Consider the following 15,724-nt stretch of genomic DNA (forward strand, 5'->3'; position numbering starts at 1 on the left):
GATAATAGAAAAAGAAAGAAAGCTTATTAGCTTGATTAAGAGGCGGTTAATAAGAAGCAAAACTTTATAAATCCCTGACCTCGTCATTTGGCGCCAAGTTCATTTCACTATAGCGCTCTCAAAAGTCTCAGAGCACCAGAGAGAGAGAGAGAGAGAGAGAGAAACAGAGCAACTGTTCGTACAAATTTCTAGGGTTTCAATCCGAGTTCCAAAGATGCAGAAGCTAGGGTTTCCGAGCATGAGGAGCTTGGATCAGTTCAAGTCCCTCTCCAAATCGGTATCAGGAGGACCTCCGAAGACCTTCGCCTACTCTTCGCGTCCGCCGGAGTCGACCTCGTCGGGAAGCTTCGCGAACTTGAAGCTCACCGCAGGTTCGTATTGATCGGAAATTTTCGGTTCTCTAGTTGACTTCATCGGTAATTTTGAATTTCTGTGACGATTTCTTGTTCGTTCTCTTCGTTTGCAGAGAAATTAGTGAAAGAGCAAGCTTCTGTGAAAACAGATCTGGAAATGGCGGTACTCTCACTCTCTCTCTCTCTCTCTCTCTCTCTCTCTCTCTCTCTCTGTCTCTCTGTATCTGTATCTGTATCTGTATCTATATCTCTCTGTCTCTTCTGTACGGTGTGCCTGTGAGTGAGTGAGCGAGTGTGATTTACACGCGCTAGCTTGTGTCAAATGTGACTTTGGATTTGTGTTATACTTTGTGCCTCAATTTGTTAGGGTTCGGTTCAATTTCATTACAATGTAGATGTTTGTATCTCTTTCTTGAAATTCAAAGGTATTTGAACAAGTAATTTAAAAATAAATGCAGAACACTAAGCTGAAAAAATCAATGGAGCACATCCGTGCATTAGAGGAAAAATTGCAGAACGCTTTCAATGAAAATGCTAAGTTTAAGGTGAAGCAGAAGGAAGATGAGAAGCTGTGGAAGGGATTAGAGTCTAAGTTTTCTTCAACTAAAACATTGTGTGATCAACTCACAGAAACTTTACAGCTCTTAGCTGGTCAAGTCCAGGATGGTGAGTACTATTCTGTGCTCTTTGGCCTTTCACATTTTGCTTTGGATCACACTGGTATTGATATTTAACTTGCTCTAACAGCTGAGAAAGATAAAGAGTCCTTTGAAGGCAAACTCTCTGCGAGTGCAGTAGCTCTTGACGGTTTGAGTCAACAAATGAATGATCTGTCTATAAAGCTAGAGTCAGCAGAGGACACTATAAGGAATCGTAAGTTATTTGCCTTTCATTTGCTTTTTCTGAGAGGATATTCAAAATTTAGAATGTTTGAAGATGTAATGTATAACTGGATAATGGTGCATTTACCATTCTGTGATGTTTTTGAATCCTGATTTTAGGTGAAAAGGAGCTGGAGGAACGCAGACTCGAGAAAGAGGAGACAGATAAACTTTACAGAAATGAACAGTGCAGAACTGCAAATCTTATAGAGGAAAAAGGTAAACATCTTATGCATTCTGACTCTAGCTTGCAATTTGTTTAGAAATTATAAGCTGGCATATCTGGAGTTAATGTATATATGCCATTAGAAAACAACCTGGAACTAAGTAATTATAGATTACATAACCAGGGAACTTTACTAAGCCCCAACTTTTTTCTATGGTGAGTTGTTTGGAAGATGATTAAAGCTCATGCATCAGATACTCTCTATTGTATAAACTCATTTCCTACCTCCAAAATGGAGATGGTATAAATGTGGCACATTGCGCATGTATTAGACTAGGCCTTTCCATTTAGGGAACCAGACCACCCAAGTTACTTGGAATAAGGCTTCTTACCCTTCAAGTGATGTTCAAATATATTCTTATGTATGTTGGCATCACCATTGTAACTCCAACATTCTGACTTCTAAAGCTAAAGGAAATAATAAACATAGATTCAAGTTAGCAAGTTACTTGGAATAAGGTTCTTACCTTTCAAGTGATGTTCAAATATATTCTTATGTATGTTGGCATCACCATTGTAACTCCAACATTCTGACTCCTAAAGGTAAAGGAAATAATAAACATAGATTCAAGTTAGCCCATTCTATCAGTATTATGATCTCTGAAACATATTAAGGTGTATGCTTAATATAACTCTGCAATAGTCAGCTTTCCTAAAACTTTGTGGACATGCATAGATAAAATTATTTTCCACTTGAACCAAGACTTTCTCTGTTAGAAAATTCTGTATCTTTAATAGTCGAAAAAGTACTCTCTAATTAAGTGTATGCATCTTTCCATACAACAGAAAAGTACAAAGAAGGCTTACATCCATTTTGAGAAAACAATTGCACTTTTCATAAATTGTTTGTTGAAGTTTTCTTGGACTTTCATTATAACGGCAGTCATGTCTTTTCCTTGCAGATTCTATGATTAAGAACTTTGAAGAAACTCTAGCAACTAATAGGTTGGCTACAGAGAGTTTGAACACTAAATTGGGTGAGGTGCATCTTGAGTTGAAGTTAAAAGAGGATGAAATCAGACGTTTGATAACTGCTCAGGAGAAGTTGGAAGCAGAAAAGCATGATCTCCATCTAAGCAACGATGACCTTGTTAAGAGATTAGATATGTCAGTCCTTGAGATAAAGAACCTTGAAGGTTTTGTTCATGTGTTAGCTGCACATTTGGCTGAATTGGATAGACAAAGTTTGAACTTTCTAGAAAAGTTTGATAAGCTGAACTCTCTCTATGAGGCATGCTTCCAGTTAGTCAATCAGGAGAGAGATCTTTCTGCTAAGCTTGCTCAGAGACAGTATGATCAACTGCACGACAGTTTCTTGAACTTAACATCAGAAAAAGATGCTATACAATTGGTAAATCAGGAGTTGAACAATAAGGTCATGGAACTTCAGAAAATTCAGGAGTCTATTATGGCACAACTTTCGGAGGAAAGCTGTACAGCCAGAGAGAGGATACAGAAGTTGGAGTTTGAAACTGAAGCTCTGGTCTCAAAGAAGATTGAAACAGAGAAGTTGGTGTCTGAATTAGAACTGCAAATTGATTCTCTGTCAGAAAGTTCAAGATCATCTGAGAATAAAATGGTTTGCAAATTCCGACACATACATTTTATATTATGAGATGTGTTTTTGTCATATTAAACTTGTTTTTGTACTGTCTTGCAGCAAAATCTGTTGCTGAAAATCTCAGCACTAGAAACTGAGAATAAAGATAATACAGAGAAACTGCAAACAGAGATACAGAAGAAAGCAGAACAAATAGATGGTTTACTGAAGGAAGGTGAAACACATGAGCAGCATGTAGATTTGATGGATAAACAAGTCAGCCAGCTTCATAGCACACTAGAGGAAAAGGAGCAACTTATTGTGCAATATAAGGAACGAGAGAAGAATCTGGAAGAACAGATCACAGAGGTTTGTAATTCAATATAAATGTGAGATGTTCGTAAAACCATATCTTATGTACTTACAGTTCTGTACCTTGTTGCAGAATCGTTCATCCCTGACTGCTGCTGAAACTAGACTTGTGGAAGATAAGAAGCAATATGACCTCATGCTTGAGAGTAAACAACTAGAACTGTCAAGGCATTTGAAAGACATATCTCAGAGGAATGATCAGGTCTGACCTCTTATGATCTAGGCATCTGGACACATTACAGTTGTTTAACTACTTTTGAATTGACATTATGACAAATTTACTTAGGCAATGAATGACATCCGGAAGAAGTATGAGGTGGAGAAGCTGGAGATAGTTAACATGGAAAAGCAAAAGGTTTGCTCATTTTTACCTTCTCCTGGAATATGTTACAGCTAAATCGTGTTCTTGAATTGATCTTCGTTTAATTGAAACTTCAGGCAGAAAATCTTGTTCGAGACAGGGAGATAGAATGTGAGAAAAAACTTGAAGAATGCAAAGAAGAATCTAGGCAGCACTTGATGCATGTTCAGGAGGAACATGCTGCGCTGGTATGTATGGGAAAGTGTGCATACTATTAAATATGAAACTGATAATCACTTTTTGCACAAATTACATTTGTTTGATATTACAAAAATAATATTTTTGTTTTTTTCCTACACATTCTCTAACATTATCAAACATTTACATCCAGTAGAGGAGTAATTATTTTCCATATGTTAAACACCTCTCATCATGTATTGCATTGAACAGATTTTTCATTCCTCAGCATTCACCATTAGTCTATAGTATTTGTAAATAATAAGTTGACAAGAAAAAAAAAAAAAAACAGCAAACTCTTTTCAAAGAATTAATCCAAATTTTTACCTTGGCGCTGTTCTAAGTAGCTCAGTTTTGATCTGGGAAGTTGCTCCTGTTCTGAGGCATATCTATTACATGCTTCTGACTGTGTTCTCAACTACACTAACTAGCTTGCCAAATATGAGTAGAATATTATTGAGTTTCATATTTGCAGGTCAGTAGTCTTCAGCAGGAACATGATAAAAACGAACAAAATTTAAAAGATAAACACAGTGAACAGCTAAAGCAGATCCAACTTCAAGCTGAAAATGAGTTGAGAGAGGTTTGTAACTTCATGTAGCTTCAGGCTTGAACTAAGTTGGGTCGAATGTGCCTAAGTTACTAAATCAGATTACTTTTGTCTTAGAAATTAACATCAATGAGGAATGAACATGAAGCCCAACTGAGAGCTTTGAGGCTTCAGCATGAAGATGAGATTAAGAAGCTTCAGGAGGACTTGGATCTTCAAAAGTCCAAAGTACTTATCTTCCCTATGTTCTTTCTGAATTGAATTTTTTTGTACATTTCTTACATATTCTTGTTATCACAGGAGGAGAAGCAGAGGGCATTACTGCAATTGCAGTGGAAAGTTATGAGCGATAAGCCAGAGGAGGAGCAAGAAGTGAATTCGAAAAAGGTTGGCTTTAAAACCGATGCTTCTCTCTCTCTCTCTCTCTCTCACTCTCACAAACACACACACACAGACATACACCTGCACAAAAGTTTTTGAATTTGTATTAACTTCTGGATGCAGTGATACTAATCTATGCCAGATAAAACTTACTATTTAAATTTTGAAGTTTGTATTCAACTACTCATATAAGAATAGTGAGATACACAAATTTATTTTATTTTTATTAAAATATGCACGATCGAATAGAGTGATCCTTTATTCAAGAATGCATTGTGCTAAGCTTTAGAAGGGCAACACAAAATGGCATGGATTTATGCAGTGGGAGAGCGTATATTTTTCATAGATTTCCTCTTTGGGATCGTGGTTGAAGTATAAAATTTCATAATCTGATAATAGTCTGGAATTTCTCTCAATATGATGAGTTCATTCTGTCTCAGGAATACTCTATTTCGTCAAGGAGAAACCCTGTTGTGAGAAGGAGAGGTCAGCGTTCTCTAAGAAGACCGGAGCATGATGAGAAGGTGGGACGATATTCTGAAAATCATTTTAATTTCTTTCATGTTTGATCCTTTTCATATGACAATATGACTCATTATGATATTTCATTCTATTTGGTGTGTAGGATTCACCTCTAGTGGGAGCAAAACAAACACCAGTGTCAACACTGTTGAAGAAAGCTTCAGAGAATATGAATTCACCAAGTGTAATGAATATTTCAAAGCACCATAAAAAGGTAGAAATTTCCTTATTCATAAATAATGCAACTTTAGGTTTAGAGCAACTTCTGTAGTTGAAAACAGATTATTAATATGAATCTTTTTGCTAGTGGCAATAGTATTAATAAGGGTTTAATGTTGCTTATTAAGATTCAATTAATTCTTGCCTTATCCCATCAACAACCAGCTGAGATTAACTTTTGCTTTATCCCATCAACTACCTGAGACTTACTTCATGCATTGCAGGTAATTCGGGACGAATATGAAGTTGAAACCGGTAATGGAAGAACTATTAAAAGGAAAACAAGAAGCACAGTCATGTTTGAGGTATGAACCTGGTGACTTCTGTGAAGTTATATGCTCAATCTCCATTTTCACCTTTAGACATACATTTCTCAATACTGAATTTTATTTTCTGTATGACATCAGGATCCAAGAAAACATAAGAGGACAAGTACACCAAAAGTCAAAAGCCCCAGGAGTGCAGTCAAGGTAAGCTAAACCCATTACTTTATTTCAGTTTTGGAATATCTTGTGATTCATCTACTTTCTCATGTCTCAGATTGCTTAGAAGCTTCGGTTGTACTAGTCTTGGACAAAATATATCTGAGTGGATACAGTTAATATTGCTATAAGAATCCGCATGCATTTAGAATTACAAGTACAAAGATCCTGCATTTGGTTTCCTCGGATAATGAAAATCAATACCATGTAGCTGGAACGTATAGGATAAGTTGGTTTTTTGGAACACATATTGTTAAATCCAAAGATTACTGTATTGAATTATTGGAAAAGCTGGATGCATTGCTTGAGTTATATAATGCAGCACTCATTTTGATTCTGGAAAAACTGAATTTGCAATATGTTGTTTTTGTTATGTAGGGATCTAAGGGAGAGGGTCAACCACGTCCTTCAAACATCGGTGACCTGTTTTCAGAAGGGTCTCTGAATCCATATGCTGATGATCCATATGCATTTGATTAAGGTATTTCAATTTCAACCAATGATAGTATACATGATATATTTTACTTTATTTGTTAGAATCAAACCAAATCTGCATTAAGATCTCCCTTCTTATGTATCAAGATATGATCTTGAATTGGTCAACTAGGTCTTTCTTTCTCAGTTTAGACTCCATTTAGGTTTGATATAATCTTTCATGTTTCTGAAATGCTTTGAAAACCTTTAAGAAAATTTAGAGTACATGTATACACTACACACTAAACTATACCGAATCGAAGCCTTAATGCAGCTTTTCCTACTTTTGTTTCAGGTCAGGAAAGAAATCTCTATATATGGTACTTCTTAAATGCCTCACACACTAACCGGCATGTGATCTGATCGTGTACAGGATTTGGTCTTGCGTATATGTGGAAATAGAATTAGGGCAATTTTTACTGATTTGGATCATCAGTTCTGAACTCTTTTGTCTATATGGGCTTTTGTAATTAGTTAGCATCACACTCTTTGTACATATGGGGATCTACTCGTTACTGAAAGTGGTACACACTTGATCTATGTGATCACTGCATATAGGTAGTGAAGGAAAGGTCAAAAACTTCATTGAATTTGATTGCTACGTACTTTGCAGATATATATGCTTCTCTTTTTCAGGCTTAGAGGAAGGAGATATAAAAAGACATCAGATATGGGGTCTTGAATTGGCCAAAAGATATTTCTTTCAGTCAGTATAGACTCAAATTTGAGTATGATTCTGTTTTCATGCTTCTGTAAATTTTGAAAATATTAGAAAGCTGTAGTACGTGTACACAATAAACTAAAAATTTGATTCCATTGATAGATGAAGAATTGATTTACAGTATAAGTAGAGTATCCACCAATCAATTAATTGGCTTCAGAATCAAAATAACTACATTTAGGAATAAAAACGAAACTACAAGATGTCCGAATACTGAAACTGATCATCACTATCCCGCCATGGCAGAGCTCACAGCTGATCTTCATGAGTAAAGAGTCCATTAAATTCATCTGACCATAAGAAGTCGTTATCGAGTGGAATATTATAGTCATGTTGGCCATAAATCATCAGATCGTCCTCCTCTTGATACCTATTGTCAGGTTCCAATTGCTGTTGCGGCGCAAGTGAATAATCCGAATATTGTTGTTGTTGTTGCTCGCTAGCTATTGATTGATCAACAGAAGCCGGCCATATGCTGAGCATCATCAAACAAGATAGTGGGAGAGAACATTAGATTCTCATCCATACAATCATCATCACTAAAGAGGATCCGCTGCAGCTCGTCATAATCGTAATTGTTCTCCGGAACCACCTGAACCACTTGATCATCTTCATGATGATAGGGAGAGAGAATTAGCTGTGAAGTATTAGTAGCAAAGGAAGCACTGCCTTCTTGTTGCTCCTCAGGATCCAAGAAACTAGTTTGATCTCTTCTCGGTTCAACTTTTCGGTTTTTCAAACACTTTTTGCTTCTCACATTCTGATCCTCATTCTTCTCAGCAACAAACTTCCTCTTGTTTCTTCCTCCTCCTTTATCATTCACTTTTAGTCTGCACAGAGCCAAGTCCGGTGCTTGATTAATGGTGTACTCCTCCATCAACCAAGCAGCATGATGCTCAAAGGCTTTGTCCTTGTTCTTTTCATAAGGCGTAGCTACACACGGGCTCCGATAGGCTACAGCGCACCCCAAATTTTGAAAAAAACATTACTTTGTAGCTTAATTTTAGTTTAAAAAATTAAATATTAAAAATTAGCTCACCCCAAATTTCTATACTTAGCCCATATGTTATTAAACTTAGTCCATATGTTTTTATTTTTTATTTTTTTGATCAGATATATATTATTTATTTTTTTGAGGTATTTAATTTGATTTTATTTTCTATTATGCTTTAAGAGGTATAGTCGCATAAAAAGCTTGCTTACCTAAAAGTCAACTTTTTTCTCTTTTTTCTCTCGCTGTTTCTCCAAAATCAATCAGACCCAGACGAAAAGCTTTGGTTCTTCTATCGATTGCCGTTTTCCCTCTTCATTCTTCAGGTATAAGTTTATCCTCTATTTCTTTTGGGTATATGATCTTTTGCACCTCTTCGGTTTTTAATTCATATATTTTTTGTTTTTAGTTCACAATTGATTAATCAAATCCATTTGAGTCCTACCGCGCTATTGCTACTTGATTAATATACCAATTTAGCTTGCTGACTTTGTTTAAGAGGTGTACATGCTACTGGTATATATATTTTTTTATTGACCAACGTTTGACTCCATATGTATTGTTGGATTCTTTATCAGTTCTTTGATTGTATTTTTCTTTTTCAATTAAGGTTTGGGATTATGCGTTTTCTTTTTTTGCAGATCAGTTGGCTCTTCGTTTTATCGTTTAATGAATTGTTAGAGTAGTGTTTGTGTTTAACTTTTGATTTTATAATAGTTGATTACTTGATTTTATTGTTGCATTTGTCAATTGGTGATGGTTGCATATTTAAATATAATGTCTGATCATAATCGACCAACCAAGAAAGCAAAAACTCTTGATTCATGGCTCAAGAAAATACGAGAAGATCATAATAGCAGTACACCACTTGCATCTAATGAGCATCATCATGTCACTTATTTGCCGGTTTCTACAGCACCTACAGATTGAGCATTTTTAGCTATGAAACGTATCAAAACAATATTGCGCAACAAGATGGAGAATGACTTTTTGGCTGATAACATGATTGTCCACATTGAAAAAGAGTTGGCCGAGAATTATGATATAGATTCAATAATTAAAGATTTTGTTTCTATTCAAGGGCGTAAGGTATAATTTGAGTAGGTACGTTCTTTTGTCTTAGACTTCCGTTATCAAGTTTCTATCAAACGTTATAATGTTCATTTAAAAAAATGGTTAGCTGTTTGATCGTTTGATATGTCTTTAATATAAGATGTGGTTTGTAAAACTTAAAAAAAAATTAAAATTAAAAGAATTAGTAAACTTTTATAAAAATATTTTTTTAGCCCACCCCATTCTAAAATCCTAGCTCCGCCATTGTAATTTCATACCGAAACTTCCTTACTTTCCCAAACGCCTCTTCACTTCCACTGATATACACAGGCCTAGCGGCTTCGTTCTCACTCCATGTTCCTCCATCAGAGCCAACTGTGCGAGAGTTGCGAGATTTGTTGGGGCTCACCTTCTTGGCCCAGGAGAAGAAGTAGAGAAAATCTTGGTGGGGAAACTTGAATTGCTGGTACATCCTCCATATCTCCCAAGGTGGTAAGCCTGTCTCGCCATATATACAAATTTCAGGGAAGGTCTGAATCTGATTGCCTGAGTTTGAGGCCATGGAGATCTTGTTGTATAGAAAGAAACCCACCAACTCGGCTTCAGTAGGGTGAAATGTCTTCACCACACCCACATCAAGCTGATCCAGAGTCATGAATTGATCTACGAGAGCCATTACTAATCGATCAAAGCAAATGAATTGAAATGATCAAAGCGAATAAGATGAAAAACAGAACCGGGAAATTATGAGGGAGAAACTCTCTAACTTGTAGAGGGAGAGTTTGATCCTTGAGTCCGAAAATGAGAAGATCTGTGAGATTTATATAGGCGATTATAGCAGGAGAAATTCTTAGGTGGGGGCTTCCCCACCAGGTGGATATAGGGCAAGCTAATCAGACATCATAATTTTTTTCTTTGTTCCGAAACTGCCCCTGTTTTTTAAAAATGCAATACCCAAAAGACCCCCTACTAGGGGTTGATTGGTCTGCCCTATATTCACGTGGTACGGATGCCCCATGCAAGTCTCTCTCCTTTCCTTTTTCTTCTGGGTGAACTGAAGGCTCCCTTAGCAGATAAGGAAAGGCCAAATTTGAAATTTCTTTCGACTTCTATTTTTCTTTTCTTTTTTTTGAATCGAAATTATTTTTTTATTTTTTTATTTTTATTTTTGAAAATTCTAAATATACTAATTATTCTAAAAAATTCTAATTATTTTTTTATCTCTCAATTTGTGAGATTTTGCTCCTTTCTGATTCATGTTTTTTCTTATATTGGTTTTACAGGGAAAATTTGAGGAGATCTTTTTGTTCGCCGAATACAGAGAAAAGCGGCAAGATGAAAAAAAAACAGAGAGGGAGAAGAGAACGGGAGAGAAGAAAGAGGAGGAGAAGAGACGGACGGGAAGCTCTTGCGTAAAAGCTCCACCCACAATTTTGTTGGGTACGGTTTTTCGGGATTATTCGATTAAGGGTTTTGTGTAAAATTTCATCAGCATGAGTTTTGTTTCTCAGATTGTATCTGAATTGCAAAGCTCTGATTTTTGGTGTGGGTGGAGGCTTTTAATTTGGTGTGTTCTTCGTTCTTTCTTTTGTTAAAGGATCACCGAATTTCATGTATATAGATCTGTATCTATGAATCCGTCGTCAGTAATTTTTTTTGCTTTCTGCCCATGCAGAATTGGAGTCAAGGGGAAGAGTAACATTTGGGTCTAGGTTTGTTGGAGTCATTTAAAATTGCTCTCGATAAAGGGAAGTTATATTGTGCAAGTCCTACTTCTCACTTTCTCATACAAATTCACTGATAAGTGCTAATCTATTCTTCTTAAGTTCTTCTCTTTACTTGATAATGATCATCGAACATTCAAGCTGCTAAATTTTTATCTAATTGTTGCTGCATCTGATAGGTATACTTTTGAGGTAGAGTTGGTTCAAATTTTTATGTCTTTTCTTTTCTAATGCGTATTATGACTTCTCTAGATGCTGATGAAAAAAGTTGATGCATTGATGAAAGCCGTGGAGCAGAGTCTATGAAAATAAAACGAGAAGCCGTAGCTAAGGTAAACAAGCTGCATGATGAGCTCGAAATGAGTTCTCAAAATTAACCTTGTTGACAATTGTTAGTATATAGCAAGTAGGGATCGTTCTATCCGGGGATTGAGGGTGCTCCTGTCATTTAACATCAAAGAAAAGAATATTAATCACAAGTATACAATATTTACTAAAATTACAAAGAATTAAAGAGGGGTTTCGAAATTTGTTTTATTTACTAACCTAATTAACTAACTAACTAATTACATTGACCAATCAACCAATAATCAAGATAAGATGGACGGATGAGATGCATTGATGAAGTTAACAACCTTTAACACGAATTCAAGATTACAAATCATAATTTTAGAATCAAAATATACACTTGAACGAAATCAATCAAGAACAAACCATGAACGCATGCATAAGTTCTTTTTACTTTCCTTAGTTAAATTAACTAGATGAACGCACCATAGTTAACCCTATTAATCATGCAAAGCTAGTGAGTGATCAATCCAATAACAATACACAATTAACGCAAGAAACACTTTGAAAGTTTGATTGATTTAAGAAAAACACACAAGGTAGAACGCTAATCAAGCATGCAATTCTCTTTGTTGATTTACCTAAGTAATTATAGGTTTTCCACTTTAATTAACAAGACCTAGAACGCTAGCATCTTATTATGGATTCAATCATGCAATTCGAAACCTAAAGTGGCCACTAAAGAAATCGAAAACATGATAGGTGGGATTGAAGAACAAAACCAACAAACATTCAAGAACATATAAAGAAATCGAAAACTATAAATCTGAAAATCCTAAAACTAATTCATGCTTCAAGGCTATTGGAAACTAAACATCAAAACATATATTTTAATCTAACATGAAATCGCAACATCCAAGAAAACCAAAAACAAAGAACGCTAAAGATTTTGATTTTTAAGTTACAAGATAACAAAACCAAAAACAAAGTTCTAGGGTTCATGGTTACACTTTTAAAGGAGCTTCAAGAACGCAAGATCTTCAAAGGTGGTGGAGGATGGTGAGGCTCACAGCAAGGATGGATGAATGGAGGATGAACTTGCTTCACGGCTTCAAAATCTTGAACACTTGGAGAGGCCGAAACTTTGAGAGATTAAAGGGGGGTGATTGCGATTTTGATTCAGGGTTTTATGATGATTTTCACGGCATTGTATCCCTCCTTTATATAGTGCACGACCTAGGGTTTAATTCCCTAAGAATTCTCCAAGTTTGCATCATCCGACCAATGAGAAAATTCCATTTGAATTAGAGAACAAGTAAACTTCTCTTAGCCGAATCCTCCATGTACTTAGACCATATTTCGGCTTCCTTGTATGTAGAGTCATAATTCAATACTTATTCCTCTATTTTCTCTCCAAAAATTCCCAAGAAAATCTGAAAATAATCCCATAATATACTTGCCGAAATCTTCTTGAATCTTGTATTAATTTTCGGCAAAAACCAATAATAATTGATTTAGGATTTTTCCAAGACGTCAAGAAGGGTCTAGAAACTCATTTGCAAGTCACATGCTTCAATCTTTGGGCCAGACTTCTCAATTGGACAATTTCAAAGCCCATTCCTTTGTTGCCGAAATTCCTTGTGCATTGTAGAACATTCTTGAACTATCTTGAGTCATCTTGAAGCCACAACATCTCCTAGCACCACCAGGACTCCTAGTGTCATCAGGTTTCCTAGTCCAACTGGGACTCTGTCATTTCTTCATTTCCAAACACCATTCTTCCGAGCTCACTCCTAGTTGACTTAGGATTCCTACTTCAACTGGGATTCCTTTTCCTGGTAAGATTAGGAAAGCTTCATTTTTCCATTTCTTTCCCATTTCTGCGCTTCATTTCCTCCTTGCCTTCATTTCTTTCATTTCCAGCTCTTCTTAGCTCATTTCCTGCTTTTGGAGCTCAAATGTACCTAATTACAACAAAGTAAGTTAGAAATGATATTGTTAAGAGAATAACTAAATAAAATGTAGGAGAAATGACACTAAAAACATAGAAAATATTGGTTAGATCACTGCAGCAGCCAAGGTCGATACTAACAAAAAGAACAAAATTATAAACTCATCTAAGCGGTTGTAATTACTTCTCAACAACCTCAATACCATTCTTTTCCTTCTGTATTTTGCTTTTGTAGCAGCATCTAGAAAAGTGCCCGGTGAGCATTGATGTTTAGTGAATGCAGCTTTACAATATCCGAGAGTATGTATTGGGAATTAAGGTTGAGCATTTTGTTTAACGGCCTCAATACCAGTCTTTTCTTCTGTATTTAGTCTTTATGAGCAATGTCACCTATTTATTATATTAAGAAAAAACCTACTGCTGTATACTGGGTAAAGCTATAGTATGTTAACATTTCTCATACATCAACTATTTTTACCACTTTAAGGACTCATGTTACCACTTTGAGGACTAATATTACTATTTTGAGGACTCATATGGTAAACTAAGAAAATTTACCACTTTAAGGACTTATGTTACCACTTTGAGGACTAATATTACTATTTTGAGGACTCATGTGGTAACTAAGAAAATTTATCACTTTAAGGACTCATGTTACCACTTTGAGGACTAATATTACTATTTTGAGGACTCAAATTACCACTTTTAAGGCAATTGTATGCATGTCATACGTTAACATTTTGTAGAATTTTCCGCTGTATACTACTACAGCTAAATTAATCCACTACAAAACCCGCAGCAAAGCGCGGGCACTATTGCTAGTATAAGGAAAGGCCCTAATAAATGCTTTCATTCTGTTTTAGTCTCTCTGGGGTTCCTTGTGCAATTTGAGCTTAGAGAATTGTTTGAATTTTGGGGTCTTATGGGGATCAATTGACTAGGAGTTGGATATGGCTTCATTTTGAGATTTTTATATACATACCCAGATGCCCACATTTTATGTATAGCTTAAAGTTTTGAAATTTATTTGAAACAAGCTTGAGATTGGGGGTTAGGGCTTCTTACGAAGCAATCGACCACTGGAAAATTGGACCAGTTGATAGTATAATCTATTCTCATTTTGAAATTTGAACCTTGCACATTATGATTGATGGCACTTGTGATTTCTTGTAAGGCAAAGCATGTAGTTTTTTATGATTCACATAATTTCAGGGAAATTGCGATTATTGGGTCAATTGGTTTAGGGCTCTAGGCAATTCTGAATTTAGGGATTTAAGGAGAACTCCGGAAAAGATGCCCATGTTAAGAAAAATAGCTGCTGCATCACATCTTAAGCTCTTAGGCTTATCTGTTTGCTAGGACCAAAAATTCTTTCAAAACTCATATAATATTTGCTCACACTCTTTCTAGAAAAGTTGGTATTAGCTGATTCCTCTGTTTGGGACATTATATTGAACTTGCACCTTTCTATTGGCAATTCATATACTCTGTTTGGCGACCCATATTTCTCCTAGGACTGAGGACCAAGAGTTGAAGATTAGAATTGTTGAACCCAACTTGTCCAAGCAACAGGAAAAAGATAGCTTGTTTGTATCTGAAATGGATTGGAAGCGTACAACTGGTTTCAAATGTAGCAGATGGAAATAGTGATGACTGTAGTTAAAAGTAGCATCATATTGCGGGTGGGAACTGGAAAAGCATAGTGTTGGGGAACTGCTGTCGAAGTGTTAAATTTCATAAAAATTAGATATTGCTCTTACCCTCTTAGTGAATAACGGTGAAAGAATCTGAAATACTATCAATCTAGTGAGTTCTTTCTGTCTCATTAAGACTCAATTTTGTTGACAAGACACCCACTGCCTGTGTGTATAAAAGGAGGTCAACTCTCTCTGGTAAGACTGAGACTAGAGAATGATCAGATGGCACCATATTGAAAGATCCTTTTTCGTTCATTCATTTTCATTTTTATAAGTGTAGTTCATAGGATTCGTCTTTACTTGGAGCGACAGAAACACTAGTGTGAAGGTTGTTGAAGTGAGCTACAGAGAGTGCGAAAACACCACGTGTGATGAATGTTCTGAAGCATCACAGAAGTCTTCTGTTGTAGAGCTTTACTGATAGAGTGATAGGATATCCATGAATGATGCTACATTTGCTTTTCTGTAACTTATAAATGCAATTTCAGCAGTGAGAAAGTAGTATTAATATTAAGTTCATGGTAGTCTCAACGGTATTAGTAGAGTTTATTGTTGCTTCCAGATATGATCTAATTAACTCATGGTTTATCCCCTGTACCAGCTGAGATTTACTTCATGGCATTGCAGGTAATTATATGAAGATGAAGTTGAAACTACTAAGGGAAGAACAATTAAAAGGAAAAGAAGAAGCATAGTCATGTTTGAGGCACCTGGATTAATGTAGGTAAGGTAACAAACGCTTAACACCTACTTATTATCAG

The 15,724-nt window shown here is 35.9% G+C and overlaps 1 protein-coding gene across 1 annotated transcript; it reads left to right on the forward strand.

The window, feature by feature from the left end:
* Positions 1-123: 123 nt before the first annotated feature.
* Positions 124-7,197, forward strand: LOC133746509 (synaptonemal complex protein 2-like). The gene is made up of 19 exons (XM_062174681.1): positions 124-371; positions 467-516; positions 812-1,019; positions 1,101-1,226; positions 1,355-1,453; positions 2,363-3,039; positions 3,121-3,369; positions 3,446-3,574; positions 3,659-3,727; positions 3,811-3,921; positions 4,386-4,493; positions 4,578-4,688; positions 4,761-4,847; positions 5,282-5,365; positions 5,467-5,577; positions 5,807-5,887; positions 5,990-6,052; positions 6,443-6,545; positions 6,834-7,197. The coding sequence occupies exons 1-18, from the start codon at positions 215-217 to the stop codon at positions 6,542-6,544; spliced, it is 2,622 nt and encodes an 873-aa protein (XP_062030665.1). The 5' UTR covers positions 124-214; the 3' UTR covers position 6,545; positions 6,834-7,197.
* The last annotated feature ends 8,527 nt before the right edge of the window (positions 7,198-15,724 follow it).

The sequence above is a fragment of the Rosa rugosa genome, chromosome 4 (assembly GCF_958449725.1).
Source record: "Rosa rugosa chromosome 4, drRosRugo1.1, whole genome shotgun sequence".
NCBI classification, from domain to species: Eukaryota; Viridiplantae; Streptophyta; class Magnoliopsida; order Rosales; family Rosaceae; genus Rosa; species Rosa rugosa.